Source organism: Pristiophorus japonicus, chromosome 16 (assembly GCF_044704955.1).
Source record: "Pristiophorus japonicus isolate sPriJap1 chromosome 16, sPriJap1.hap1, whole genome shotgun sequence".
NCBI lineage: Eukaryota > Metazoa > Chordata > Chondrichthyes > Pristiophoridae > Pristiophorus > Pristiophorus japonicus.
This window is the reverse complement of record NC_091992.1, coordinates 82,519,048-82,535,453: the sequence shown is the minus strand read 5'-3', so window position 1 is coordinate 82,535,453 and position 16,406 is coordinate 82,519,048. Positions and strand designations below refer to the sequence as shown.

The 16,406-nt window shown below is 45.1% G+C and overlaps 1 protein-coding gene across 1 annotated transcript in view; it reads right to left on the bottom strand.

The window, feature by feature from the left end:
• The window catches only part of cacna1g (calcium channel, voltage-dependent, T type, alpha 1G subunit), a 372,532-nt gene that overhangs the window by 18,300 nt on the left and 337,826 nt on the right, over positions 1-16,406 (bottom strand). Inside the window, exons 33-34 of the mRNA XM_070857502.1 lie at positions 3,186-3,369; positions 1,325-1,494 (exon numbers count right to left, since the gene is read on the bottom strand). Coding sequence (XP_070713603.1) covers positions 1,325-1,494; positions 3,186-3,369 — 354 coding nt within the window. The remainder of the gene's footprint in view (positions 1-1,324; positions 1,495-3,185; positions 3,370-16,406) is intronic.

Here is a 16,406-nt window from a genome sequence, read left to right as displayed (position 1 = left end):
AGAATGGCTGCATCACTTGAGGCGAATCCTTTGCCTCACACTGTGTTGACGGTGGTCCTACAATTTGGCCAGTTGCGGGCTCAGACCGTTGTCACGGAGCTGGGAGGATGGCCCAGCTCTTGCTACAGCTGTGTTCTCTTCGATGGGCAGTGTACCGGCAGGAGAAACAATAGGGTACATTCAGCAATCGTGTACTCCCCAATGGGGGGCTGAGCTGGCTGGGGATTGAGCTTACAGCACAGTGTTGCCGAATATACAACCACCATCAAGGTCGGAAGGAGCAGGGTGTTTTTTTTAATGTTTTCTTTTTTCTTCACCTGCTTCTGTGCCTCGCAATGTGGAAGCATTAGTTATTAAAGTTTCCACTGAATGTTCTTCACCTGCAAACTGATATTGGATGTCAAGTAAACAATCCCACCCCTTCTGGCTCTCCCCGGTCTGCTTTTGGTGCTTGTCCCACAAGATGTGCAATTCCAAACTGCACTGACCTCGTGAGCACAGAGCACACATGTTAAATACTCAGCATCCCCACAAGACAGGACGAGTACGTGATAGAATACATAGGACAGGACGGGTATGTGATAGAATAGACAGGACAACAGGACAGAATGGGTATGGGATAGAATACACAGAACAGAATGGGTATGTGATAGAATACAAAGGACAGGATCGTTACATGACAAAATACACAGGCAGGATGGGTACATGCTAACAGTACACAGGACAGGATTGTTGCATGACAAAATACACAGGCAGGATGGGTACATGCTAACAGTACACAGGACAGGATCGTTGCATGACAAAATACACAGGCAGGATGGGTACATGCTAACAGTACACAGGACAGGATCGTTGCATGACAAAATACACAGGGCAGGATGGGTACATGATAGAATACACAGGACAGGATAGGTACATGTACACAGGATGGGAAGGGTACATAATACCAGCAAAGGGAACATGATGCTTGGATGACAGACACACTGAAAGGTCAGGCATAGATCCCAGTGGTTGTATATTTCTATAAAGACTTGTGAGTTGATTCACAGCACCAGCTCGAGGGCAAGTAATAAATGCAAACTTAGAGTCAATCATTATTACTCAGTGAGAGCCATTCTGTTTTAGTGTTACACTTCAGAATGAAAGCACTGACAAAACCAATACAAATAATCGTTGGCTTGAAGGCATGAGTGTATTTCCAGGTGTATTTAACCAATCAGGAAGCAAATTCTGCCTTTAGAAAACGCCCTTGAAGGGAATCGGTGAATCAAAACCTTGCGCCGAGACTGGTACAGGGAACTTGGGCCCGCAGACAGACACCTACCTGCCTACGCAGCATTCTGTGGGCACTCAGAGATCTCCTGGGGGGAGGAATCTGCGGGATATTTTCAGAATCAAAACTGTTTTGACGGCTGACTGGGAGCAACAACTCGATAGGAACCTGGAGTTGGCCACTGGTTTCTGTGGGCTGAGATTGAACCGATGTGGTTGAACCTGGAGAACAATTTGTAGTAACAGTTACTTACCAAGTTTCTAACCAAGAAACAGTTATTTACCAAGTTTCTAACCAAGAAACAGTTATTTACCAAGTTTCTAACCAAAAAACAGTTATTTACCAAGTTTCTAACCAATAAACAGTTATTTACCAAGTTTACCTGCGCAAGACAAGACATTTTTCTGGCTTTCCCCTTGAAATAAAGAACAAAAGAACTTGCATTTATACAGCACCTTTCACATCCTCAGGACATCCTAAAGTGCTTCACAGCCAATGAATTACTTTTTGAACTGTAGTCATTATTATTTTGTCGACACATGTGGCAGCAAATGTGGGTAGAGCAAAATTCGATAAATAACCAGTCAGTCTGTTTTTCAGGGATAAATATCGGTGAGTACACCAAGAGAACTCCCCTGCTCTTCTTTGAATAGTGCCATGGGAGTTTAACCCAGTTTAGCGTCTCATCCAAGAAACAGCACCGACAACAGTGCAGCACCCCCTCAGTACTGCACTTAAGTGTCAGACCAGTTTACATACTCAAGTCCTGGAGTGGGGCTTGAACCCATAAACTGACGCAGAGGGAAATAATTACTGGCTGGAATTTAATCAAGGGATTCAGTTAGTATAACCATAGTCATGAAAGTGAACTAAAGGCTTCTATGTAGAAAAATTTAATGGACGGTCGGGCTGGAATCTAATTGAAGAGATTCGATGGTTTGTTTAAAGACAGAAAGAACCAGGGCTACCTGGAATCTAATCAAATAATTCAGATGTCATCATAAACAATGAGAGTTTAGAATGGCAATGTGAGCCCTGAGATGAACTGAAAGTTTGCAGCCACTCCCTTGTGTTAATTTTCCCCCAAATAGATATTGGGAAATTCTTGGAGGCAACAATATTGTGGTTTGGGTCCGCAGTTTTGCTGGTGAGAGCTGTCACAGTGAATATCAGCAGAACCCATGTGGTCGATGCAAGAGACCGATTGATTATTAACTGTGCTGGAGTCACAGCAGTGAAGATGCCCAGTTGATTACAGCTGGCAAATGGTGCCATTAAAGGGCAGGAATCGACCACATTCCAGTCATATTTGTCTGGAGAAAAAGACAGATTTAACCAGGGGCAATTCCTTCTCCCAGCAATTGAAACATACAAAATTCTTACAGGGCTTGACAGGGAGGATGTTTCCCCTGGCTGTGGAATCTAGAATCAGGGGTCTCAGTCTCAGAATGAGGGGTTGGCCATTTTGGACTGAGTTGAGCAGAAATTTCTTCATTCAAGGTTTGTTAATCTTTGGAATTCTTTACCCTAGAGAGTGGTGGATGCTCAGTCGTTGAGTATATTCAAGACAGAAATAGATTTTTGGATACTAAGAGAATCAAGGGATATGGGGATAGTGTGGGAAAATGGAATTGAGGTAGAAGATCAGTCATGATCTTATTGAATGGCGGAGCAGGCTCGAGGGGCCGAATGGCCTACTTCTGCTCCTAATTCTTATGTTCTAATTCCCATCATGACGAAATGGGACTTTGTGCTCGGCGAAAGTTAGTTTGGATTGAAAAAGAAAATGGGTCTGTTTTACAACTTGAATTCTCTTGGGCAGAAATAGTGGAGTATTGCTGCATTGGGTAGATCAAAATACCGGTTGGTCTCTGACCAAAACTCTTTCATTCCATGCTCGGATGGAACCTACCTGACTGTAACTTGTGATTGCTCTCTGACCTCTGCAGACCCGGCAAGGGAGCAGGGTCGACAGGCTGAAACATGTAGCTGTCATTGGGCAGCGAGTGTGTGCGGCCCACAAAAGGCTTCTTCACGGTGAGAAGGTTCTTCTCTGGGACCTCCTCCTGAACCTCGTGCTCTTGAGTGTACTCAGCCTGCAAGGAGAGGAAAGGGCTCCGTTAGATTGATGGGGCACAGGCAAGGATGAAAACTGAAGGAGGCTGAGCTGCTGATAATGTAAAAACATAGTCATGCAGAAGGTCATCAATGGCACAAAAAAACATCCTACAGTAACAGCAACAGAAACACAATGAAAAGAGCAAGTTCAAAAAACATTTGAGCAGGACACGTTACATCACTTTGCTATAAGGCGATGGATCACAATATAGTTACACTGCAATACAACAGACACAGTGGTGTGTCACAGGTTGATAGGTCACAATACTGGGCACTCTACAGTACACAAACCATGACAATGCTAATTCCATCAGTCAATTGCTTCATGCAACATTTCAACCTCTCTGCATACCTGCAATAGTCTCCATTAGGGAATACAGCATCATCAAATGAAGGACGAGAAGCTACCAGCCGTTTTACTAGTAGTCTGTTTGAAGTTACTAACGCAAACTAGTTAGCTCTTACATAAATTGGGAAAGGTATGCTTAACAGCAGAGGATAATCATTAAAAATAGAGTGTAATTGATAATCCAGAAAAAAATTCAAACTGAACATAAAAACCACGGGGTAGAAGTTTATCTTGCCAGTTATACGCCCCACCCAATGTTCAGTCCATTGAACTCAATGGCGGCCAAGCCTATACCGCCTGCTTTGTGCTACCGACCAAGACACATTTCTACACCCATCTCTTCCCTTCCTTTTTTTTTACTAGTGCCACTTTAAAAATATTAGAGCTGCATGAAGGGATGTCAAGGACTGAAGTGCAGGCTGGAGTCTATGGTTCAGATGAAGATGTGACTATTTTATACCCCAACTCATCTACTCTCCACATATCCTCATCTGCCTAGAAAAGAGGGCGGGGAAAGAGAAAGTTGGGGGATTGAATGAGCCTGGGTCTCGGAATCTGCTGGAGTCAATGGCATTTTGGAGAAGTCCAAGAAAGACCAGTCAGAGATGTATTGACAAACTGGTTATCTCCGGCTACTTAGAGGGTGAAATTCGGCTTGGCTTCCATTAGTTGGTGTGACCTCACCCTATGTACTAGATGGTGCTAATCTCATCCTATACGTTAGGTGGTGTGACCTCATCCTATACATTAGATGGTGTTAATCTCACCCTATATATCTGTTGGATGCTGTTACCCCATCCTATATATATATATGTGTGTGTTAGATGGTGTTACCTCACCCAATATATATATATATATCTATATGTCAGATGGCGTTACCTCATCCTATATATCTGTTAGATGGTGTTACCTCATCCTATATATCCATTAGCTGTTGTTACCTCACCCTATATATATCTGTTGATGGCGTTACCTCATCCAATATATCCGTTAGATGGTGTTACTTTATGCTACCTCTTGGTCCCAAAACCAACTCCAGCGGTAAGCCACATGCTAGCTCTTTCCATGTAGACACTGCTCCCATAACAGCTACCCCATGCATCCTCATCTTAACCAGTTGATTATCCACTTCAAAAGCTTCCCTTCTGTTATCAAGTCATGTTCCATCTGTGTGACCTTATTCTGGGATATATTCTGCAACACTTTGTTCAAAATGATCAATTTTCCACTTAGATTGTAGTTTTTCTCTGTCAATTCTCTCCAATCCTCAAGGGGTGACACCTTGCTTTCACGGACACTGCTTGTCCTCTAGTATCAGATTCACCCAAATGTCCATGTATGAACCTGGACAGCCACGGACTATCTGACCACGGGGGGGGGGAGTGAGGGGCATCACAACCAGGGCTGATCTTGTCCTTACCCATTGTCTACAAGTATCGACTCCCATCTGGTGCACAAATGAAACCTTCTGCTGCAGCACTGGAGCTCAGCAATGAACTGAAGCTGCAGCCACATTTGGGAGGATGGGTGAAAAAGTCTAAGAGTAGGACACCAGAGGTGGCATTAACTTCTCCCACCTTTTCAAAAATTGCGTGCTCCCCTTTCAGCTCAGGCTGAGAAGCCTTAACCTAGAATATTGTAAAAAAACAATGAGCAAAAACAGAAAATACACAGGAACTGGAAGAATGCATTCTGTTGAGCTGCCATCGCAAGTTTGGAGGAAACCGTGCACAAATTCTAAATACTTGCAGCCATAGGCAGTGTTGTTTTTGTTGACCTACATCTACCATTTCACATCTCTATACACAGGGGCCATTTCGCTGCTTAACACAACCCATTCATTCTGGATAAAACATTGCCCATTAATCACATGCTCTTGCATGAGGCATGATGGGAATAGTACTCATTGTCATAGGCAACAGCTACAACATGGCATGACAGCATTTTTGTACCACTCTACCACAGGAGACATAGTCAATGATGGAATGGCACCAACAAGAAGCACAGCCAGATCTAACAGAAGACAAATACAAGGCCCAGAAATGTTGGCTTGAGAAAAAGGATCTGTTGCGTGACAGATGAAAGCATTAGTCTACAAATCAGCCTGGAAATGTCGAATGCTTGGGCAGTGGAGAGGAGCAGATGGTTATATATATATATATAAATCAGGGCTAGAAATACTCTTCCTTTGTGAATTTCCCACCAAATTAAATGCACAATATCACACTAATAGAACCTGATACCCCACAGGTCGTTTCCCATAATATTTTGTCTTTTGTTTGAAACGTCCAGAGTCACGTGAGCTGCTGATGGCTTTACAAGATGGAACTCCTTACCCTCCATTATGAGCTTGTAACGTTAGAATATTAGTCAACTTCTGGCACCATGGTGTCTCCAGATGCAGAGTATAATTGGGCCTTGCCATCCAGGCTGACACAAATTGAGGAGTTCAGATATTGTCATTCATTGCTTAAATGTTGTTTTTCTGTCGTTGATTAACATCATTTGAACAACTCGGTGAGTTTCAGCCTCGGGGCTATTTTTGTTAAATGATGTATATTTTTTGAAATAAGTCTTTTATGTATGGTATGCTGCTGGGTCCTTAATCGGCTTATCTGGTCAGCAGCTGAACCAGGAAACTCCTCGACCCTTGACCTGGGTGAGGTTGGCCCATCTCAGCTAGGGGCCACGGTATGGCCATTACAACCGACCTCTGGACCTTTGAAAGGGTTCTTCGTCCTGTTCTGTCTGGAAGTCTTGCCTTGTGTGAGCATTGAATGAGGACAGAATTGGGCTTAGCTTTGATGCTCTCTGCTCAACAGTTGGCTGACACTCGTTGCCATGGCTCCAGGATGATCATTTGGGTGAGGTGACGGAGGGCCGACTAACACCTGTGGAATCGGAACCCAGCAAGGAGTCACCACCTCCAAGAAAGGAGGAGAGGGGAGAAAACATTGGAATTCTTTTTAACAACGTACTCTGCTGTGGTGGGTGGCGAACTGTCAGAGGATCTTAATGGCCCGTGGAATCTGAGCGCAGGTAGCAAGCATCGATCAGACTTTGCATGGCAACATAGGCTGTCACTGGATTCTTACATCTCAAATGGAGTGATGTCACATCATGTGACTCTCCTACGTTACTGTGCCATGAGTGTAGAAAGAAAAAAAGGCTTTTTAACGCATCAAGTTCATTGTCTCTGGAAGGACTGCTTTCAGGATCCGATCTGTTCACATTTTATCATGTTGCCAACCATACCTGCTCTCAGATGAATACAGTCTCTTCCTTTTCCTCCTGAACACTTCACTGGGCTCGTGTTAACTGCAGGCCACTCAAAAAGTTAACAATTTTGAGGGAAAAGTATTCCTCTGTGTATTAAAATTGTAAACGCATTTACGATTTGCTATGAGAGGAAATATTCTCCATAGTGCTGAGAAGGTACTTAAATTAAACCAGGCATGACTTCATCAGTTCATAGTCACGGCCCCTGTATGTCTCTCTGTAGCTACTTGATTGATTACTTTTATTGGTTTAAAACCTACACCAGACTCTTTACTTTTCCAATAAGAATCAATTTCTCTTCCTTTGCTTCTCTCCCCAGCTCAGTGGGCTAACACCGAGAACGATTTATTCTCACCCCCCCTCAATGTTTCCCTCTCTCTCCTGAAGGTGGCAACTCATGCTGGATTGTTCCACGGGTGCTGGGATCTGCCCGCTTCCTCAGGGTGCAAGCCTGTACAATAAGCGTAGGCCTGTATGCAGCCAGTGGGGCATCACAGACTAATCCAATACTGTCCCTAATGAGTGTGGGCAATTCCAGCAGGGATCCGTGACCAGGATCAGGAGCTGAAGCCAACCTTCTGCTCCCCACTTGGAGCTTAGATGCCGAATCCAATTATCCAGCTTAGCAATTCAGCGCTGAGCAGTAGGGTTGGCCAACTTCCCAGCATTGCTTTATGTGTCCAGGAATCAAAGACTAATTTCCTAGACACTGCTGTGTGCAAACTGGCAGACAAATCATAGGGACATAAAAAACAAATTGTGTTTTCTTTCCATTTTTTTTGAAAACTTCTGTTTATTTGTTATAAAAATACTGGAAATGGGTAAAAGAAAAGACTGCTTGGAAGTCTTGTGATGAAACCTCCAGGAATACGTCCAACCACTCAAAAAATTAACAACTCTGAGGGGAAAGTATTCCTCTGTGTATAACAGAGCTGGAAACCCTTCAGAGTAGCGATCAATCTGGGGCAATCCTGGTCTGCATACTTCAGTGCCACAGACACGCACAGGGCAATAACTGAACCACGTGAGGGAGCTCAGTCAGTCTTACATGGTACGCCGTTCTGTACGTGAATCACTGTGCTTATAAACTGCAGAGATAAAAGATCAATAACACCAAATACAAACAGTCAGTGCTTGAGTCAGCTCCGAGATGGGCAACTATATCAACTAGTAAATTCTAAAGAAACGTCTAACTATTCCACCACAGGGACAGTGGCAAAGTGGTTATGTTACTGGACTAGTAATCCAGAGGCCTGGACTAATAAACCAGAGAATTTTCAAAGTACAAATTGGCAGCTGGGGAATGTAAATTCAGTTAATAAAATAAATCTGGAATAAAAAGCTAGTATCAGTAATGGTGACCATGAACCTACCAGATTGTCATAAAAACCCAACTGGTTCACTAATATCCTTTAGGGAAGGAAGTCTGTTGCCCTTACCCGGTCTATACATGACTCCAGACCCACAATGTGGTTGACTCTTAACTGCCCTCTGAAGTGGCCTAGCGAGCCACTCAGTTGTACTAAGCCGCTACAAAGAAGTGTCATGGACTACAACGATTCAAGAAGGTGCTCACCACCACCTTTTCAAGGGCAATTAGGGATGAGCAATAAATGCTGGCCTTGCCAGCGATGCCCACATCCAGTGAACGAATTAAAAAACAAATCTTCAGAGCATAACTGTGTGATTCCTATCGAGAAATGTAGTGGTTACCTGAACGGTATCTTGATGGTGAGACAACGGACCTATCAAGGTGTCTACTGCATCGGTATCGACAGGACGTAGCAGATGACAAGAGTATAAACTCTCTGTACTCAGCCTGCTTTGAGTGCTGTACCCACACATTGCTGACAGCGACCACGCAATTTGGAGTTTACAAAAACAGAATTACAACACGATTAGAGTTTGAGCTGGTGATTTTAAGTATTGTTGGGTAAAACCTTTCAAAGGAGGCGGCTTTTAGCCACATGTCGTGTCTCGGATGTTTTTGGAGCTGACTTCAAACAGCTTGAGAACGATGTGTTAATCACTTCAATCCCTGAAATCACCAAGTACAGAGGTGGAGGTCAATCAGGGTTCGGTGCAGTCCTGTCCTTTTGCTCGCATTATAAATAGATAAAGTAAAGTAAAATGGATGAGTATTTTGAGCCCTGTTGTAAGCGAAATACAGGTGTGGAGTATGTACATTGCTTTCCAGTGTATTTAGTAAGAATACGTTAGCATCATCGGGCAATGAGTCATCCGTCAGTGCTAACGACCACGATTTCTCAGACTGAATATCAGACGTCAGAGAAACAGCCTCCATCTCAGCTAGAGGGATCTAAACAGGGGAGAGACGACCAGTTGTGAGAAACTAGGACAACAGTTCACAGATGGACTTTACACCTCAAAAGACTGCACGCTCACTTACCAGAACTCTTTTCGAACCAGTAGCAAAAACATCTTGTGTACAGGGTCGCTACAGCAACTATACTTTCATTTTTTATTTTCTCCCTCCCACCACATTTTCTCCCAGAGACGCTGACTCATGCTGGGGTACAGTTCCACTTACGACAGCAGCTCTCGGGTATCTCACCTTTCTTCATACCTCATCCCAATGAGTGTCTGAGGGCTATTCAACTCATGGGGGCATTACCATAGGCGTACTCACCAGTACACTGACTGGGACTGTCCTCGTTTAGTTGACTACAATCCTTGTAAGTTGTTTCCTGGGCTTAACTTAATTCTGTAATGAGACCCAGATTTTTTGTTTGTTGGTTTTAAAAGCCCATTTTGGGAGTCCATACAGTGCCTGAAAATACAGGCCGCACTCTCTGAAAGAACAGACGACACTGCCTGAAGGTGTGAAAAAGTTACAAATGCACGCTCGCTCAAGTTGGTTGCACATTGCCTGCAATAGTAACATTAGGAACAGGAGTAGGTCTTTCAGCCCCTCGGGCCATTCAATTTAGATTCATTCCTCTTCCCACCTTCCAGTCTCCTTTGAAAACCACCCCCCACCCCCATTTGTAGTAAGGTGGCAGATAGAGTATAATGTAGAGAAATGTGAGGTCATACAATTTGGTAGGAAGAATAGAAAAACAGAATTTTAAAAAATGGTGAGAAACTTTTAAATGTTGGTGTTCAGAGAGATTTGAGTGTCCTTGTGCAAGAAACACAGAAAGCTAGCATGCAGGTACAGCAAGAAATAAGGACGGCAAATGGCTTGTTGGCCTTTATTGCAAGAGGGTTGGAGTATAAGAGGAAGGAAGTCCTGCTACAATTGCACAGGGCTTTGGTGAGACCACACCTGGAGTACTGTGCACAGTTTTGGTCTCCTTATCTAACGAAGGATATACTTGCCTTGGAGGCGCTGCAACGAAAGTTCACTAAATTGATTCCTGGGATGAGTGGGTTGTCCTATGATGAGAGATTGTGTAGAATGGGCCTACACTCTCTGGAGTTTAAAGAATAAGAGGTGATCTTATTGAAACATGCAAGATTCTGAGGGGGATTGACAGGGTAGATGCTGAGAGGTAGTTTCCCCTGGCTGGGGTGTTTAGAACTAGGGGGCACAGTCTCAGCGTAAGAGGTCGGCCATTTAAGACCGAGATGAGGAGGAATTTCTTCAGTCAGAGGGTTGTGAATCTTTGGAATTCTCTGCCCCAGAGGGCTGTGGATGCTGAGTCTCTGAGTATATTCGAGGCTGAGATAGATAGAATTTTGGAGTCTACGGGAATCAAGGGATTGGGCGGGAAAGTGGAGTTGAGGTCGATGATCAGCCATGATCTTACTGAATGACGGAGCAGGCTTGAGGGGCGGTCGGTCCGACTCCTGCTCATGTTTCTTATGTTTGCTTCTGATCATGGAAGGTCTCAGTTTTACAAATTCGAAGTCTGCCCAATGTAATCCAAGAGCAGTGCACTGACCTGGTGACAAAGTCACAATGTAGTTACGGTCAGCATCATATCCCGCAGGTCTTTGCAAAAACCCTATTTTAAATGTCAGTTCGATTAAGAGGTAGAAGAGAAGATTGCAAAGTGCTGCAGTACAGCGGGATCTGGGGTTACTTGTGCATGAAACACAGAAGGATAGTATGCAGGTACAGCAAGTGATCAGGAAGGCCAATGGTATCTTGGCCTTTATTGCAAAGGGGATGGAGTATAAAAGCAGGGAAGTCTTGCTACAGCTATATAAGGTATTGGTGTGGCCACACTTGGAATACTGCATGCAGTTTTGGTTTCCATATTTACGAAAGGATATACTTGCTTTGGAGGCAGTTCAGAGAAGGTTCACTAGGTTGATTCCGGGGACTTATGAGGAAAGGTTGAGTAGGTTGGGCCTCTACTTATTGGAATTCAGAAGAATGAGAGCTGATCTTATCAAAATGTATAAGATTATGAGGGCATTTGACAAGGTGGATGCAGAGAGGATGTTTCCACTGATGGGGGAGACTAGAACCAGAGGGCATGATCTTAGAATAAGGGGCTGTCCATTTAAAACAGAGATGAGGAGAAATTTCTTCTTTGAGAGGTTTGTTAATCTGTGGAATTCACTGCCTCAGAGAACTGTGGAAGCTGGGACATTGAATAAATTTAAGACAGAAATAGACAGTTTCTTAAACGATAAGGTAATAAGGAGTTATGGAGTGTGGGTGGGGATGTGGAGCTGAGTCCATGATCAGATCAGCCATGATCTTTTTAAATGGCGGAGCAGGCTCGAGGGGCCATATGGCCAACTGCTGTTCCTATTTCTTATGTAAGATAGGTTAATTGATGCATCGTATTCCTTTATGGTTTGGTTTCACTTCAGCTGGGGACAATGTGAACGTGTGATGTTGGCTTAGACTGGTTATCTATTTTTCTAAGGCCTGGGCCTTGGCTGAGATATGGTTCCTTGGTATGGGGATCCCTCTGATACCCTCACCCCAGTGACTATTCTTCCTGTGTCAGAGACTGGACAGTTCATGTCAGCAGAATTTTCAATTGTGCTTTGGGGGCCAAGCCGCCACGATTGTCCAGGAATGAATCTCTTGGACACTGTAGCGAGCAAAACCTGGGAGAAAAACCATTAAAAAAAAATCTGTGTTTTATTCACTCTCTTGGAACACTTTCATTTAATTGTAATTAAAAGTTCTGGGAATGGGGCAAAATGGCTGTTTGATTGGGCGGGGTGGATGGAGGAGAGCACTCATGTGATGAAGCCTCCAGGAATAATTCCAGGCGGAGTTGTGGCCCTAATTGTGCAGGCTATCACAGCCCTTTCCTCAGTTGAGACCAGGGATCAAACCTAAGTCCTGTCAAAAGGAAATCATTTCAAGGATGTGTAGTCATCGGCATGAAATCTGAGAAAGACATCAGCGGATACGGCAAAAGGGACACCATCTCTTTTCAGCTATTTCAGTGAAGGGCTTTGACCTCTGTTCTATTTCTCTCTCTGTTTTCCCTACTTGAATGGTCTGGGCTGGGGATCGCTCCACTTCCTGAGGGTAAGTTATGTCTCCACACCACCTCCATCACCAGGGGCATGATGATCTGGACTAACGCCTCTCTTCATGGTCAGACAAGGGCTTTTAACAGATTTTTAAAATCTCTTCTCCCTCTCTCCCCACCCAGCCCATAGTGGTCCACTTAGCCTGGGATTGGCCAGACTCTCCCAAAGAGGATAGTTGAGGCTAAGCAATTATCTCACTGGGATGTGAACTCGTAACCTATCAGCTGTGGGTGTGGGGGGAGGGGTATACAGATGGAGGGCTGGAGGTTAACCTTCCTTGTACCATTATTTATAACTTCCAGTGCTATTGGTGAAGGCAGCTCCTATCTAATGTCAGACAGACACAATTCAGCAAAGGTATTCAGCGTATCATTACATCACTTAAACCAATCTTCGAAAAGTGTTTTCATTCATCAAAACACAGGGCCCAACCACTGAGGGATTACCCCAGAAACCGTGTGAGTTTGTTCAGCCGATCAGCAGGTGATTCTCAGATGGACCTGCTGAAAGTTGACCTGACAGGCCTCTTCCTGGTTGAACCTCGATTTATTAACTTGATCACAATGTCAGGATATTGCAAATTATTTTGCAAAATGGATGCGACGGTGCTTCAGAAGATAAATCAAAAGCTGCCGAGGCTGATGCGAGGTGTGTCATTGCTGGGGAATGAAGGCAGGGTGGTTGGATCTAACCCCAATCACCGCTGGGCACCTCAAGCTTGAGGAGACGCTCAGCCAAGTGCATCAACATTTGATGGCTTCTAATCTTCCTCAAATGACTGGGAGCAAAAGAGGAGCCAGTCATAGCAGGGAAAGGGCTTGGTTAACGGAGAGAACGGCCTGTTCCATACAAATATGTGCCATGAAACAAATACTGTACAGCAGAATAAATAATAAGTGCATTGTTGTTTTAATAGGTGCTCACTGTGGATTCATGATGTGAGATTTTTTGCACTTTATGATCTCTGAAATTGCAAGCGTTTAATGCTGAGAGTTCCTCCAAATGTCACATGGAAATCAGGCATGCTGTATAATCACAGCAAATCACTGACTTTCACCTAAAGAGAATTACATTATGGTTGTAATGTTCACAGGGTTGTAGAGCTGTTGACTCTACGCGAGTGTCCTCCTACCATTAATTGGGGACTTGGCCTGGAGGGTGGTGCACGGAGCAATTCCGTGCAACAAATTTTTAAGCTGGTCACGGGCTCCCAGGCCGCCTGCAATTTCTGCGGTCTGGAAGAGTCCGTGGTCCACGTTTTTATGGAGTGTGCTAGGTTGCAGCCCCTGTTCCATTATTTAAAGGGGCTGCTCCTCAATTTCTGGCTGCACTTCAGTCCCACACTCCTGATCTTCGGGCACCCTGTGCGGAGGGGAGCGGGTAGGTCCGAGGGCCTCCTCGTAGAACTGCTCCTGGGCACGGCCAAGGGTGCCATCAGCCGGTCCAGGCAGCGGGCGGTCGAGGGGGTCGTTCAGCCTGACTGCCTGCCTCTCTTCCGCGCGTACATCTGAGCCAGGGTGTCCTTGGAGATGGAGCACGCGGTGTCCACCGGTACGCTCGCGGCCTTCCGCGAGAGGTGGGCGCCGGAGGGACTGGAGTACATCGTTACCCCCGGCAACCAAATTTTAATTTGATTTTATATGTTTTAAAGTTTAATTTGTTTTAATTGCCGGGTTTTAGTGTCCCCCTCCCCTTTTATAGGGGGCCCTTGTAAAATTTATGATTTTAAAGCCCAAAAAAAACCCACAAAAAAAAAGAGCCGTTGAAAAGTGTCTGGAGTGTCCCCCAGATCGGGGGCACTTGATTTAATGTTTATTTTTGTCCCCAAAAGAGTTGTAGAGCTGTTGACTCTACGCGGGTGTCCTCCCACTATTTATTGGGGACTTGGCCTGGAGGGTGGTGCACGGAGCAGTCCTGTGCAATAAATTTTAAAGTCGGTTCAAGGGCTCCCAGGCAGCCTGCAATTTCTGCGGTCTGGAGGAGTCCGTGTTCCATGTTTTTATGGAGTGTGTAAGGTTGCAGCCCCTGTTCCATTATTTAAAGGGGCTGCTCCTCAATTTATGGTTGCACTTCAGTCCCACACTCCTGATCTTTGGGCAACCTGTGTGGAGGGGAGCGGGTGGGTCTGAGGGCCTCCTCGTAGGACTGCTCCTGGGCACGGCCAAGGGTGCCATCAGCCGGTCCAGGCAGCGGGCGGTCGAGGGGGTCATTCAGCCCAACTGCCTGCCTCTCTTCTGCGCTTACATCCGGGCCAGGGTGTCCCTGGAGATGGAGCACGTGGTGTCCACCGGTACGCTCGCGGCCTTCCGTGAGAGGTGGGTACCGGAGAGAGTGCATCATCACCCCCGGCAACCAAATTTTAATTTGATTTTATATGTTTTAAAGTTTAATTTGTTTTATTGCCGGGTTTTAGTGTCCCCTCCCTTTTAGCCAGGGGGCACTTGTATAATTTGTGGTTTTAGTGCCCAAAAAAACCACCAAAAAAAAGAAAAAAGAAAAAAAAAAGGGCACTTGTTTGAAAGTTTTGGAGTGTCCCCCCCCCCTTTTAATCAGGGGACACTTGATTTAATTGTTTATTTTGTTTTGCAATGAAAAGAGTTGTAGAGCTGTTGACTCTATGCTGATGCCCCCCCTTTATTTATTGGATACTTGGCCTCTAGGGTGGTGCACGGAGCAGTCCCGTGCAATAAGTTTTTAAGTCGGTTCACGGATTCCCAGGCCGCCTGCAATTTCTGCGGTCTGGAAGAGTCCGTGTTCCATGTTTTTACTGAATGTGCGAGATGCAGCCCCTCTTCCAATATCTGAAGGGGCTGCTCCTCAAATTCTGATTGCACTTCAGTCCCACACTCCTGGTCTTTAGGCACCCTGTGTGGAGGGGAGTGGGTAGGTCCGAAGGCCTCCTCGTAGGACTGCTCCTGGGCACGGCCAAGGGGTCCATCAGCCGGTCCAGGCAGTGGGCGGTCGAGGGGGTCATTCAGCCCGACTGCCTGTCTCTCTTTCGCGGTTACATCCAAGCCAGGATGTCCCTGGAGATGGTCCACCGGTACGCTCGCGGCCTTCTTCGAGAGGAGGGACTGGAGTGCATCATCAATCCTGGCAACCAAATTTTAATTGATCGTTTAAGGTTCACAAAGTTTTATTGTTAATTTGTGTGTTCTAGTGTCCCTTTAATAAGGGGGCACTCGGCTTTATCTGTTAACCAAAATAGTTGTAGAACTATTGAGTTGTGAATGGCTAAGCCAGTCACATGATGTTCACAAGACTCCGTAATACCGCAGCCAGTTGGGTTCGGGGATCCACGATGAGGCAGGTGGTTGTGAGCCTGGTGGATGAATTGGTAATGTGTAGTGTGATTGTTAAACCTTTGCTAGTAAACCAACTGATTCTTAATAGCAATGTGTTGCTATGAATCCTTAAGCAAAGAACCCATGAAGCAAATACATAACAGTGGTCAACACCTGCACCTCAAGATAAAAAATACAGCAAGTGAGAATTACGTCAAATTTTGGCTGGCAGGAAACAAAATGGAGAGTAGCATAGATCTGATCCAAATTGATGATCCACATCTCTGCTTTAGAGGACTCCTGCCGTGGACATGAAAACCGGGCGGGTTCCTAACGGGCGACTCTGCCAGTTCACTACCCAAGAGGTCAAGGTGAAGGTTAACCCCTCCTGTCTGTAATTTTATCAAGGAAGTGACACTGTCCTGTAGCAAGAAGTGGTCCTTGAAGATCTTGTGAAGACACTGCAAGGTCGAGTTCTACACCATATTTGAGCCTGTCTGGAGCTGTTGGAATAAAGCCCTGATCTCCCAACACTTGTCATCCCACAAGAGAAAAAAATGGAACAATAACCTCAGATATTGAACGGTGAGTGAATCTTTTCGTACCTGTTCTTCCTATAACCTATCAGCAA